Source organism: Bos grunniens, chromosome 18 (genome assembly GCF_055505025.1).
Source record: "Bos grunniens cultivar Pamir isolate PY7600 chromosome 18, Bosgru_T2T1.0, whole genome shotgun sequence".
Classification (NCBI taxonomy): Eukaryota; Metazoa; Chordata; class Mammalia; order Artiodactyla; family Bovidae; genus Bos; species Bos grunniens.
In genome coordinates, this window is record NC_141182.1 from 40228396 (window position 1) to 40243382 (window position 14987).

The following is a 14987-nucleotide window of genomic DNA, read 5'->3' on the forward strand; positions in this document are numbered from 1 at the left end:
ATTTCACATGTGTGTCTCTTTACTCTTTATCTCTCTATACTGTTTTCTATATAACTACCTCAGCTCTTTCAGTTACCTAATTTTCTTTTCAATTGAGTATAATCTGTTTAACCCTACTCTCTTAATTTCAGATATTCCATCTGATTCACCACTTTCACTTGGGATTTTAATTTCTTCATTTATCACTAGTCATTTAGTACATTCTTTTAAGTTTTTCTGATTGAGTTATTATTATTCCTATTTATGTGACTGTTGACTCTCTTTCATTATCAATGCTTTCCCTGTATGATTTGTAATGTTTGGCTTGGGGTCATCTTTAGCTGAGAGTGTTCTCCCTGGGAGAGCCTCATTCACCCTGGATTGTAATGTGACGCTACCAAGAGTGTTGCATTTGTTTTTGCCAGGTACCTCAAGGGGTCAGATTTTGAGTTAATATTTTGACCTGGATTAACCACAGTGATCTGTCAGTGTACGTTAAGACTCCATAAGTTTGCACGACTCAGGCTTTTTCTTATCTTCATTCTCTAATTTTTCCTCAAAGAATATACATCCGTTGTAACATCAAAAGACAATTAAATATGTTTAAAAATTATTAGAGGCCCCTTCAAAAATGACTTTTAAAGCACTTCTAAATAACATGAATCTATAATAGCATTTTCCCTGGTTTATATTCTAGGCTGATTTGCCTTTTCTGGTAGTTTTTTACCATAAAATTCTCCCACTTTTATTTTCTGATTACTGACTTAGAGGTTTTATTTTGTGACCTTATTCACAATTTTAAAGATTTATTATATGATATTTGATGTATGTAGAAGATATCCATATCACATGTGTTTGACTTATAGCACATAATAAAAAAATGAATACCCCGCCTACCACCCATCTTCAGACTCAGGACACCACTAATATACTTGAAATCACTTGTGTGTTGGTGCATGCACTTCAACATACGACAATCTACCCAAGCTCTTTTTGTCTCTCATACTCCTTCTGGCTACCCCTGGGCCTGCAACCACTAGTCTGAATTTCATGTTTGTCATTTTCTTTGTAAAATACAGTTCTATTACATATGCATGCATCTTTACATCGAGTACTTTTAGTTTATTAATTTATCAAAACTTCTAAGCACCTGCAATGACCAGGTATTTTTCTAGAACTTGTAGTCGAATAGTAAACGAAACATACAGATATACCTGCCCTCATGGAGATTTCATTTTATGGGATTTTGCTTTATCTTGAGCTTTATAAAAATGTCATCAGTACCTGTAATTTGTGCAATTTCCCCCTAATATTTTGTTTTTAAGGCCAGTCTACATTGTTGCATGTTGCTATAGTTCATTTATTTTCACTAATGTACATTACTCATTTTGTAACTGCTACGTGGAAGGTAGTTTTCCTTTTCCCTGTCAAAACACACTTGGGGATTTTCCCCCGCAAGTTTCACTGTTAAATAATTCTGCTACAGATACTCTTGTACCTGTGTCCCCGCCAACAGGTGGAAGAGCTTTCACAGAGAATTTTCCTAGGAGTGAAATTTTGAGGTCATAGGCTATGCATTTGTTCAACTTTATAGGGAGGTGCTAACACAGTTTTCATGATGATTTGTCCTGTGAAAAATCTGGTGATTTCCCACCAGATGTAAATGAGTTTCTTTTGGTTCATAGTCTCACTGAAATTTGGCAAAGTTTGCCAATCTTATGGTTAAAATCTTTTTCATTATGATCTTGATTTTCACTTCCCCGATTACTTATGAGAATAAGCAGCTTTCACTGTGTTGACTTGCTGTTCCGGTTTCCTCTTTTATGAAATGCCTGCCCACATGTGCTTCCTATTTTTCTATTGTCTGTCTTTTTCTCACATCTGCAATAGGAATGAATCTTGGGAGAGGAAACCAAGATTCCTCTGTATGAGGACACTGTGAGTGGACACTATGGCATACACTAAGCCCTTGGGATTATTCAGTGCATCAAACTGCTGGAAGCAAGAGTCTATTGTAAATTTTACTTAAAGTTCTCTCTGATCTTTCTGCCGCATAGGGTTTTATCAGTTCCCATAAAGAGCAAGTATTGAAGGTTTATTACTTACCTGGAGTGCCTGAGATCTTTCAAAGAAGTTTCCAGATACAGATTGCCCACCTGGACCCAGAAAATATTACTCTGAGTGGAGAGGGAATCTTTCCCCGAATCTGCCTCGATCTCCCCAGGAACCTCAAAGGTACTTCTACCCCCTGTAATATTTCCCCACTGGATGACAAGATGCATTTTAGCTGCTCATCAAGAGTGCTGGCAGTCTGCATTATCTGTTTGGCAGTCCTCCTTTTGTGTTATTCCTCAGTTGCAAAACACATCAAGAGTTGAAGCTGACTGGATGACCTGAGATAAGTGCAATAAGATATGTCCACCACAGTCCCAGATTAAGACGTTTGGCCAATTTCGCCATTATTAAATTACAGAGTGATCAGGACTTCGTACTTCCAAATGCCTTTTCTTCCATGGCATGTTCCTTCCAGCTGCACTGTCTCCCTGAGTTGTCACTCACGGTTGGCCATTGAGAAGGCTACGGCTAATTTTACTGCAAGGAGTACAATTCTCAAAATATAAACTGTAAAGAGAAGCAACCAAGGTTCCAACCCCTTATGCTGGCATTACTCAGTTTGGGCTAATTTAGACTGTTTTGTTTTTTTTTTTTTTAGACTGTTATTAATTGTCTGCCCACATCCCTAGCCAAGGCTTTTCTGGGCAACATCCAACTCTTGGAGCCATCACTGTGTACCAGAGTACTTCTGTCTTAGCAGATTCTGAAGCTCAACTAAGCAGCTTTTTGAGCCATGGACTGACTCTGGCTCTTTCTTCCTGACATGGGCTGCAGGATGAGGAGTCAAGAGAAACTTTTCACTCTTCAAGTTCCTTGAAACCCACATTACCTAAGCAGCTTCAGACTAAGCTCTCCCACCTCAGCCTTTCCTCCTACCCCACTCCCCAAAGTCACTAACTCACCTGTTGATTCATTATATCCCAATTGTCTGCTTCCTGAAAATATGAGCACAAATATTAGTAAATCTAAGACCATGTTACTCTCTACCATCTAGAGTTCCAACCAGACATAGGTTAGTCCAGCTCCAAATACAATTTCAAGAAGGAAATCCTTTGCCTCATGGCTGAAAACTGGATGCCAATCTGGCCTCTTTATGGCAGTACACATGTTTAACCAATACAGAGCTTTAAAATAATTTAAATCTGAGCATTAGTTGGGTTTTCTCTGCTCCAGTTCACCACAGCCTCAGCACTTCCTATGATTTCACAGAAGGCACTTTAATTACTTTGTCTACTTGGGCATTTGAATTTGTGCTAGCTTACTGGTGAACTTGGGTGTCTGACATTTCTCCGGCCATTGCCCATCCTCCCTGATTCGGGGGGGACTGTAGCTTATTTAGTTGTAATTAAAGCAACTTGAATCAAATATATTCTTTTAGTTAATAAATAATCAACAAACATGAAGACCAACCTAAGGGTGACCATCCATCTGGGTTTGTCCAACATGGAGAGGTTTCCCAAGTGGTACAGCCATCTGTGCTTAAACTGGAAAAATATCAAGAAAACTGGGATCCAGTTGGTCACCCCATAACTGCCTCAGGATGTTACTGCCATAAAGTTCTTGAGAACTAGACGGTAGCTCACTAAAGCATAATGTTATAAACTTCAGTGAGGTCTCTGGTACAAAATATCCTCTGAAGCAGAGAAAACATGGTAGGCGAGGTATCACAAAGTTCACTTCCCCTCTCATTTTATTGACCCTGAGCTTAGAATCTATGTTTTAGGCATAATTCGTATATTTCTAGCCATCCAGATTTACTTCTAATTCCAATCCCCACAGGATGTGAAAAATATGAAATCTTCTTAAATCAGGCCAGAAAAAACCTAGAGAAAGAGTACAATAAATGTGAAACTCTGTATCACTTAGAGACACCAGAGGAGACTGTGCCTGACGATGATTCTTCTGAGGTAAGATTGGCCTCACTCTGCACAGGAACTAGATTCACAGGAAGCTGCAAGGAAAAAAAAAAGTTTTTCCCAATGGTAACATCTTATGTAACTATAGAACCATATAAAAACCAGAAAACTGACGTTAGTACACGCCACAGAGCTTATTCAGATGTCATCAGTTTTATATGTACTCATGTGTCTGTCTGCATGTCTACACGTGTATGCATATCTGTATGTGTGTGCGATTCTACCCACTTTTTCCATGTATAGCTTTGTGTAAATACCACCACAATTAAAACACAGAAGTGTTTCATCTCCTAAGTATCCCTTGTGCTTGTTAAGGGAAAATAGAATTACAAACAAACTCTCTTTCCAACCCGCAAAATCCCTCCATGAAGAAAGAATCCAACTTTATTATTGATAAGCATTAAAGTAGAAAGTGCTCCATGTTTCTGCTGATCTGCTAAGAGATTGCAAAGACAGAAAGAAATCTCTGTCTTTCATGGAGCCAAGCAGATACAATCCCACTATATATAACCCATTATATGCATGTTCTCAAAGTAAACAGTAACTAGTCCTTAAGAACTATAACTAGTCCTCGGGTAAGAGGACTAGACAGCACCATTTGTCACACTTACTTCATGCTGAACTCACATGGTAATTGGAATGACCATCTGTGTTAGCTAATTGGCTTTACCCAAAGGGAAAACAAACCTCTTGTGTTTTTATGATAGAGTCCTCTGAAGTTGGACTCTGTGCCCCCACGGAAACCGGGAGATGGGGCTTTGTATTCCTTGATGGTGACACAGAGATGTCAAACCACGTCAAAGAGGTGGTTCCCAGGTCCTTGAGAAAGACACTCCTGGGTTATGAAGCTGACAAAAAGCTTACCCTCTAAAAATATTTATATATATATTTTATAAGAGATAAAGAAAGAACTTGCAAGTTTTCTTAAGTAAATACTCAAGAAAAGTGAAGCTGGAATAAGTCTCCACCCTTATTTTTAACAGGGAGAATTGAGCCTATGTATTTTTTTTGCTGTGCTGCACAACTTGTCCCGCACAACTGGGATCTCAGTTCCCAGATTAAACCTGGACCGCAACAGTGAAAGTCCAGAATACTAACCACTCAGTAACCATGAACTCCCTTGAGCCTCTTATTTTTAATTTGTTTTTGCCCTTACACGCTTACATTGATGTAGCCATCCCCAGGCTCCCCACCCCTTTCACTTGGCAACCACTATAGTTCTCCATCTCTGTACTCTTGTTATGAGCATAGAAGTTATATAAATGGAATCATACAATATGCAACCTTTGGAGATGTTTTTTTTCATTCAGCATAATGCCCTTGAGAACCATTAACATAAATAGTTCATTCCTTACTTCATTGCTGAGTAATAGTCCATGGCATAGATGTACAATTTGTTTAGCCCACTCTATCCTACAATAAAAAATTTAACCCCATAGTTATACTGTATATCTATTTATGTACTCTGACCCCTTGGAGGGAGGGCCACAAGCCATTGTAATATCTAAGATTTTCTGACTTTCCCTCCACAAAGTAGTTTTTGCCCCCTTGGGGTGATATTGCCCCCACTGAGAATGCATATTCTAAAAGAGTTTATTCACTTGCTCTTCTCTCTTGCTCCAGTTAAATGCTCACCTCCAGATGGAAGTAGAGCGACTTATAGTCCAAGACTATGCCATAGAACATCAGAAATCAATTGTCCCCGCTTCCATGGATGACTTCTACCATCGGAGTCGCCGTAAACCAATCAAGTAAGCGACCTTCCCTGTCATGTTTGTTTCAGAATGTAGCAGAGCTGGTGTTGCCCTCCACCAGAGTGCTCCCTGAATTAATGGTTGATCATGTTGGGATGAAATCCACTTGCTTCACATATCTGCTGTTCTCCAGCAGCCAGCCAGCTAGGCAGGTCTCTGCCTCTTAGAAACCTCCCACTTTGCGTAATAGACAGACTGGGCTTCAGGTACTTAAGGACCAGCACTGACTGCATTTAGAGATGAGGGCTAAAGCAGAAGTGTGGTCTCCTGGGGGAGGTGTCTCGTCCCTAGCCTCCATTCTAGAGAGTGGTGGTTCTCCCCGAAGTCCCTACAGAAGGGACTTCTGCAGAGGGAACAGACAAGAGCCTCACCCTGTCTCACATATGGAAACGTGAGTGGTAAGGAGAGCTTGTTCACTGTTTCAGAGTCCAGCTACCAGAATACATCCTGGACTTTGGCTACATCATCCTCGGTGACGTCCAAACCCACATCATCAAGATCACCAACACCAGTCACTTTCCAGTGTCCTTCCATGCAGAGAAGCGTGTCCTTCATGACACAGGTGACCAGGCTGGAGACCCTTCCTATTGTATGCTGTCATTTCTGACAAGGTGCCCAGCTGTACTGTCCTGGAGAGGTGGTTATGTTTCTTCTGGGATCAACTGAAAGAAGTGTTGGGCTATTAGTCAGTTCTTTGAGGGATTGTCCTGCCTCAGATGGGCTCTCTCTAGAGCAGCTCTTGATTGCTACTTTTCCTTCCCACAAAGAAGTTTTGTTTGTCTTGGTCCAGGCTTCAGTATTGAGCTAGATCGTGTGAAGAATCTGCCTTACTGTGAAACGGAAACATTTGAAGTGCGATTCGACACACAAGGGGGCAATGTTTCTGTTGGCAACAAAGAGGTCATTCTGCCCATCAAGGTAAGACGCGCCACTGGGTCCAGCTCATCCTCCCCGGCTTCCAGCACTGCTTACTGACCACCCTGTGATGATCCCAGCTATTTCAAAGCCACGATTCTTCCTCCAAGCCTGTGCTATGTGGTAACAGCAATTTTATGCCCACCTTAGGTGGTTGGAGGGCCACCAGTTCACATCTGTCTCCAAGCCAAGGTGACCGTTCCCAGTATGACCCTGTCTTGTGGAAAAGTGGAGTTTGCCACAATTCAGTGTGGACAGTGCCTTGTGGAAACTATTCAGCTTTCCAATCATCTCCAAGTCCCTTGTGAATGGTTTGTCCAGAGCCATAAGCAAGTTGTTAGCAAGGTAAGTGAGTTTAGGCCTGTTGTCGCCTTTTTCCCGTCTTCATTTATGCCACTTTTATAATTCTAGGCTTTTACTCTCTTCATTTCACCCTCCTGCTCAAAGACTTTCAGTGACAACCACTGCCTCCTGAATAAAATGTCTGCCCTCAGCCCAACACTCAAGGGCCTATCAGGTCATGCTCTCTGGCAAATATCTTATTTATCTTGGTGTCCCTGGTTCCACACATCCCCTGACACCTGGGAAGTAAGCAGTAAACATGGGTTGAGTGAATGGAATGGAATCGTTTTCCAAAGAAAACTATCTAATTGTCTAATATTACTTCACCAGCTGGAGAAACACATGCCAAAATACTTGAGACGCAAACTGTGTGCTGAATTAAAGCCAAAGACACGGATCTTTGAGATTCAGCCCACTTCTGGGGTCTTGGATCCTGGTGAGAGGTCCAACGTGCAAGTGAAATTCATGCCCAAAGAGGAGGTAAGCTTTAAAGAAATGCAGTCAGACTGCCTGGATCTCTTTGAGATTTACTCGAAGTCCATGCTTAATTGATCTCCAGGGAAGTTTTGAGTGACCCATCCCTCATTGTTCTGATTATGACATCCAATACTCTGGTTCATACAGGAGCTGTCGTCCTGGTGGTTAGGAGCACCGCTGCTGCCGATTCCTATCTAACACCCTGACTTTTATAAGTAGACCTGGCTTAGTGGCCTTCTTCCTTTGTGCTTGGAGGGAGCATGATTTTGGGCAAATTACTCAGCCTCACTAGACCTCAGTTTGCTCACAGATAAAATGAAAAATAATAATATCATATGTCCCCAAATCCCTTATTGCAATTTCAAAATCCAATAAGATCTAAAAACGGGGGCAGGGGTGGGGGAAGAATTTCATAAGTTTCAGACCCAAATTCATTTGGCAGAAAAACCTAATCTGAACTGACATGAAACTACCTAACTTTTATTTACCCACCTTGGTTTGCAGACTCAAACACTACAGCCACAGAAATAATAATGTGCTTGATTCCAGGGGAGCCTGCAGAGGATACTTTATAACATAGGGCACGTGGTATGTTTACCTTTTTAAAAATCTGAATTTTTAAAGCATCTGGCCCCTAGGGTTTCAGGTAAGACATTATTGACCTGAAATAGCTACCTCCTAGGGTCATTTTGAGGAGGAAATGAATTACTGTGAATGAAATGCACAGCATTCTGCTCTATATGTCCTGGCTCAATGTCTACTTACTATTATCATCAGGAGTTGTGATAATAATAAGTACTTCCTGATAAACATACTCCCTGGGCCTCACAAATGTCTCTTTTGCAAACACCATCAACACAAAGCTACTCCTGACAAAGAACACAGTGAAAAATGATAAAATCCTAGAACCAGAGAGGATCTCAAGAGGTTACACTGTAAAGACTTTTGCTCAAAGCCTAAGGCATTTGGGAGATGTTTTTCCTCTATTCTTTTAAAAGAAGAAATGGATGTGAGTTTTATAAAACACCTATAGTTAACTCCTGTTTTCCGGGTAACAGCTTTGATGAGATGCTTAAGATTCTAGTGAGAAGAAAGAAAAGTGAATGGTTTCATATCTGATTCTAAAATAGAGTCCCTGTTTCTATCATCGTCAAACTCTCTCTGATCCTTTAAAAGAAAAGAAAACTAATGTATTTGTCATTCTTAGGAAGTCCTAAGACTATGAGCTGGGTTACTCAAGATTTTGGACGTCTTATTGAATGAGAGAATTATCAGTAAATATAGTAAGAAACATAGATTTGTTTGCACAATTCCATAAATGCTGGATTAGAATTGATCAAAATTAATAAAATATTTCCACCAAATGGGAGAGGCATTTTTTAAGCATCATTTTTATTGAAGTATAGCTAACTTACAGTATGCAATGTTGTTAGTTTTAAGTGCACAGCAAAGTGATTCAGTTATATATAAATATATATATATATATTCTTTTTCAGACTCTTGTCTATTATAGGTTATTAAAAGATATTGAGTAGAGTTTACTGTTCTATACAATAGGTCCTTGTGGTTTACCTGTTTTGTTAATAGTATATATATGTTAATCCCAAAGGCTTTATTTTTGCCCCCACCCCACTATCCCTTTTGGTAACCATGCATTTGTTTTCTGTGGCTGAGTTTGTTTCTGCTTTGTAAATGAGTTGATTTGTACCACTTTTTTAGATTCCACATATGTGATAACATACGATATTTGCCTTTGGCTTACTTCACTTAGTATCTCTAGGCCCATCCATGTTGCTAATGGTATTATTTCATTCTTTTTTATTCAGTTGTACATATATACCCCATCATCTTTATGCATTCATCTTTTGATGGACATTTAGGTTGCTTCCACGTCTTGACTATTATAAACAGTGCTGATATGAACATTGGGATGCATCTTTTCAAATTAGAGTTGGGAGAGAAATTTATTGGCTGTGTACAAGGGCTTCCCAGGTGGAGATAGTGGTAAAGAACCCACCTGCCAATACAGGAGACATAAGAGACGCAGATTCAATCCCTGGGTCAGAAGATCCCCTGGAGAAGGAAATGGTAACCCACTCCAGTATTCTTGCCTGGAAAGTCCCATGGACAGAAGAGCCTGGCAGGCTACAGTCCATATGATCACAAAGAATCAGACACGACTGAAGTGACTGAGCATGCACACATACTAGGAACTGGTTAGCCTTGCAATCCACGCGATCCACACCTTTATCTGCACCAGCACCGGGAGCACAGAGAAACTATTGATGTCCCCACTAACAACTCCTAGGCATTATAACGTGTTCTGAATACAAGGAGATGAATGAAATGTTTTAGAAATATTTCCCTAAAAAGCAGTTAAATATATAGAAGTTTGGATCACATAAGATGCTAAACTCATAATTATATAGAAAAGCTTCACAGCCAATAATTCATTTTCTTACTCTCTCCAACAATAGGTATTTTTTGAACTTGTATCCACATCCTTACACATTCCATCCATCTGATTTTCCCCTTTAAACTAAGGTATTCAAAAGCTCCCCAAATTGCTCAGTCAATCATGCCGTCCAAACCCAAGCCATGGGCCCAAGTTTCACAATAACCTGGGCATCTGGTTAAAAGTGCAGAATTCCCAGCCTTTCTCTGCCAAGTCAAGGTCTCTAGGCATGGGCCTGTGAATATGCATTTTAATAGATTTCTCAGTGAAACCAGATTAGGGTAACTGGTGGCACTGTCACCTGGTATTGGATTGTAATTGTATGAGATGAATTGATTGCCCTCTCTGATCATCTCTGACCAGTTGCTTAACTGTATCTTCAAATAATAGAAGTATGATCATTCAGATTCTCTAAGAAACAGACTTGGAGTCAAGAATTTGAGTGTAAGCTGTAGGAAGTGTAGGGGATACTAATAGAGAAGTAGAAAGTGATGAGGAAAAGGAAGGCAGCTAATAGGGTGTGAAATTGAGCCAGCTACCTTGGACACTGGATCATAATCCCACTGCAAACTCAGAGAAAATATACAAAACGCACATTTCAGAATTTTCCTTCCCCAGGAGTGAGGGAGCTCAGGTCTTCATACAGTAACTCCCAAGAATCGTTGACTGAGGATTGTTCCCAGAAGGTGTTATTTCTCCTGCATTTCTGCCCTGCCCTGCCCTGCCCTATACTTATGGGACACAGGGCCCATGAAAGGAGAGTCCAGAGGTGCAGATAATGGCAGTGGGACATCTGAGCACATTGGAGGTCCTGAAGGGTATGAGAACAACATTCTGAGGACTGTGGTAAAGCACTGGTACAGTGCCTGGCATGCTAGATTCCCAGCATTAACACTCTAATCTAAATTGCTCTCGTGCTGTTCTATAAGAAAAGTTTTCTTTCTTAATCTAAACAGAATCCATTTTGTTCTCCAGTGGTTATCAGTTTTACCTGACACATAACAGAAACAGATTCAGATGCTTGTTTTGTTTTTGTTTCCCAGAAAGTCTACAACCAAACCTTGGTGTTCCAGATTGCACAGAGTGCTCAAAAGATTACTCTGCTGGTGGAGGGGCAAGGTCTAGAACCACGCTTGGAGTTTAGTCCCTCGGTTCTAGAGCTGGGGCCCCTGCTGCCCTACGCAGCTGGAGATGAGGCCGAGGTGGTGGTGAAGAATCCCTGCAGCTTTCCCATTGAGTTTTACTCCTTAGAATTTGACCAGCAATATCTTGTAGAAGAGAAGGTGAGCACAGACCAAAACCAAACTCCATTTTCCTACACATGCTGGGCCCTGCCAGGTACTCTCCTATCTGCTTGGACAACTCCTGACCTTTGCTTCTTCTTCCTATGAACCCTTCCCTGTCAATTTAAAGACCATTTCACAGTCTTTCCTGACCTACTTCCCTTGCCTTGAGAGAATTCATTGCTTCTTTGTGATCTCATTATACATTTTAAACAACTAATTGAAAAACTAATTCCTGCTTATAGTTAAAACAGTAAAGAACATATGCCACAGTCATTGTATTTGAAGTGAGGTTCTTGTGGACAGCATATATTTGGGTCATCTTTTTAATATACTCTGGCAGTGTCTAAATTGGGGTATTTATATATTACATTATATTTAATGTAATCACGTTAGGATTTTAGTCTGCCTTTTTCCCCTCCCAGTTAGTTCTGGGCTGCATATTTTACAATTGCTCTGCTTTATCCATTTTTTTTAACTTAATTTTTTAGAGCAGTTTTAGATTCTCAGCAAAATTGAGGGGAAGGTGTAGAGATGTCTCATATCTCTCCTCCCCGACACAGGCATAACCTCCCCTGTTATCAACCTCTCTCGCTAGAACGGTACATTTGTTACCATTGATGAACTTGCGTGACATCCTAACCACCCGAAGTCCATAGTTCACAGCCCACTCTCGGTACATTCTAGGGATGCAGACAAATGTACAAGTATCCATCATTATAGTGTCATATAAAGTATTTTTATTGCCCTAAATATCCTCTGTGCTCCACCTGTTCATCCCCCCTCCTCCCAACCCCTGGTAACCATTGATCTTTTTACTGTCTCTGTAGTTTTGCCTTTTCCAGGATGCCATATAGGTGGAGTCATATCGTATGTAGACATTCACACTGGCTTCTTACACTTAGTAGTATGCATTTAAGATCTGCTTCCTCTGGACTCTCCACCAACTTGGCCTTTGAATATTGTCTTTACATCCAGTGTTTATGCTCTGCCCAATTTGGATTCTGTATCCAGAAATTTTCCTCCAAGTGGGACTCTGTCCCTCTGGAAGCAAGCTTCTCCATTAGGTAATATTAAGTGTTCAATGGCTTGTGTTGGCACAACAGTCTTCACTGTGGGCCAGGGTCTGGGGAAAGCAGAATCTGAGGCTCTGAGATTTGCATGCAGAAGGTTTATCAGGGAGCAGTCTCAGGGATGATCCTGTGAAGAATAAGGACCGTAGGCCTGGGTAGACGAGAAGATAAACTGTGACGATGTGGCACAGGGAGTTCAGCTGATGCCACAGGACGCTGTACACCTGGGCTGGCTCTTTAACGCTGGCCTAGTTGAAGCAAGTTGGCCAGGCCTTTGTGTCTCTCTGTCAGCCAATCTTTGGACCAGTCCTTCCTTTCCCCACTGATCTGCTGTGCCACCTCTGTCCTGTATCAAGCTCTGCATACACATGGGTCTATTCTGAACTTTCTGCTCTATTTCAGTTTGTCTGTCCCAACATCTGTACCTCCCAGTCTGTTGCTCCAGCTTCATAAGTCCTGATATCTGGTAGGACAGTCCTCTCTGTTTTTCTTCATTAGCATTTTAACTATCCTTAGCCCTCTGTTCTTCCATGTAAATTTTAGAATAAGCTCATTAATACTGGTTTTCAAACAACTAAAATTGGTGATCTTGGAGAATGGTTACCTAACTGATTTTTCACACCAGTAACTTAGGAAGTAGTTGCTTTCTAGGAGTTGACTTTACTGTCTTCTATACTAAATATACATACATCCTAGAGTAGCTGGATTTAGTAGAAAAACAGGTTGCCCCAATTAAACTTGACTTCCAGATAAACAATATGGGACAAATTCATACTTTAAAAATTATCAGTTTTTTTATCTGTAATTCAAATTTAACTAGGCATCTTATGCTTCATCTGACAACCCTAATATACATCTGTATCTGTGTTTCTCTCTCAAACACACACGCACACACATACACACATACACACACGTATGCACATACATACCTAATGCCATTTACCTGTTTTTCTCTATATCCTCTATTTATGAGACAACCTTTTTTTTTTTTTTTAACATGTCACTCAAAGTGGATAATTGAGTTCTGTACTTTTGTCAATGAGGAAAAAAAAAGAAAAACAGTAAATGTTGTTTTTAAAAACAAGGAGAAAATTCTTTCCCACATGGGAAATGCCCAGACACAAAATCCTATACCCCCTGTATATATCCCCCATACCCAGGACTCAACCTTACACTTTAGACCCCTGCAGAGGACCCTACCCTTTGAGGTCCAGAAAGTATCTGTGCACACCCCAGCCTTGGGTAGAAGTAGGGCTTTCATGACGTGGATGGCAGGCCCACCTGGGGCTGTGGGGAGGAAGCTTCCAGTCAGACCAACAGCAACTCCCGTTCTTCTTGCGCAGATCTTGCGAACACTGAAGGGCTATGATTCTTACAACTCTCTGCTGCTGCCTCCTCGCCTTCCCGGGGAGAAGCTGCCCCCAGAGGTGTATGAGTACTTCAGGGAGATAAAGCGGTCCAAAGAGGAGCAGATGAAGGTGAAATATCTGGAGACTCTGGCGCAGGAGAACGGTGAGAACTCAACGGCTCTGGAGCCCCTCGCTTCTTTAAGATATCTCTACTGGGAGATGAACCAGTTACTGAACACCCGCTAGGTGCCAGGCAGGCTTCAGGTGTCCTGGGGATTTCCTTTCTAACCCTTACAGAATGACCCTGTTGTCCCCATTGTATGGATGCGCATGCTAGGACACATTCTGCTCTCACTGGAGTCTGCTGGGGAGTCGAGGCTTAAAAACATCTAATGCAGATATAGAAGGATGCTTGCTAGAGCAAGCTCTGTGTTGAGGGCTTCACACATACAAATGAGAGAGGAAGCACTGAAAAGCCAGGCCCACAGTTTTAAGTGGCAAAACCAGCGCTCAAGCCCAGATCTCTCTGACTCTGGAGTCCACGACAGTAACCACTCTACTCCACAGCCTCCAAGTGTGTGCCTGGGTGATGCAAGGTAATCTGTCACGCATGGTGGACATTAGTGCCCTACGAGAGGTAGGGGTGGGAGTTCACGTGAGGAAGGACCCTCCATGATCATAACCTCAATCACAAAGCTAGATTGTGCTCTTATAATCTTGCCCTTTCTTGCCCAGCATCCCCAGGCTATCTGTCATCTGCCCAGGGGCCCCCTTGTGTACACTTGAACATCAAGGTTCCAGAGTGACCTGCAGGGTGACCTGTAGGATCGTGTAGCTTGTTGGGGTGCTTGCTTGTCTTCCCTTCTTCCCTGTGCCCTCATCCTGGAAATTCACCTTCCCCATTCTTTTTCTTTCTTCTGCATAATAGTCATCATGTATATTTTCTTCACACCCATCTCCCCCTCTAGACAAGAAGCCCCCATAAAGGCAGTGACCATGTATTCCCCAGTGTAAACCCAGTGCATGGACCAGCACCTGATACATCATAGTGCCCGATAAATGTGTGCTGTTAAAGTGAATGAATGAAGTCCGTTTTTCCGCCCTTAGAGCTGTCTTATTGTCTCTCAGGGAGACAGAAGCTAGTTGGAGAACATTAGTTTGCTCTAAAAGGAGAGGAAAGAAGAAGGCTGCCTGTCCACCTAGTCTTCTGGTTGTATTCACTGAGCATATTGTTCTCCAGAACTGCCATTGCAGATACCACAGACTGGGGGGCTTAACCAAATGAAACTTATTTTCTCATGATTCTGGAGGCTAGAGATCCAAGATTAA

At 41.5% G+C, this 14987-nt stretch overlaps 1 protein-coding gene across 1 annotated transcript in view; it reads left to right on the plus strand.

Annotated features, from left to right (window-relative positions):
- Positions 1–14987, plus strand: part of HYDIN (HYDIN axonemal central pair apparatus protein) — a 339719-nt gene that overhangs the window by 239697 nt on the left and 85035 nt on the right. Inside the window, 9 exon segments of the mRNA XM_086351674.1 lie at positions 2037–2214; positions 3874–4001; positions 5634–5761; positions 6190–6326; positions 6555–6682; positions 6830–7024; positions 7352–7501; positions 10997–11236; positions 13653–13821. Coding sequence (XP_086207800.1) covers positions 2037–2214; positions 3874–4001; positions 5634–5761; positions 6190–6326; positions 6555–6682; positions 6830–7024; positions 7352–7501; positions 10997–11236; positions 13653–13821 — 1453 coding nt within the window.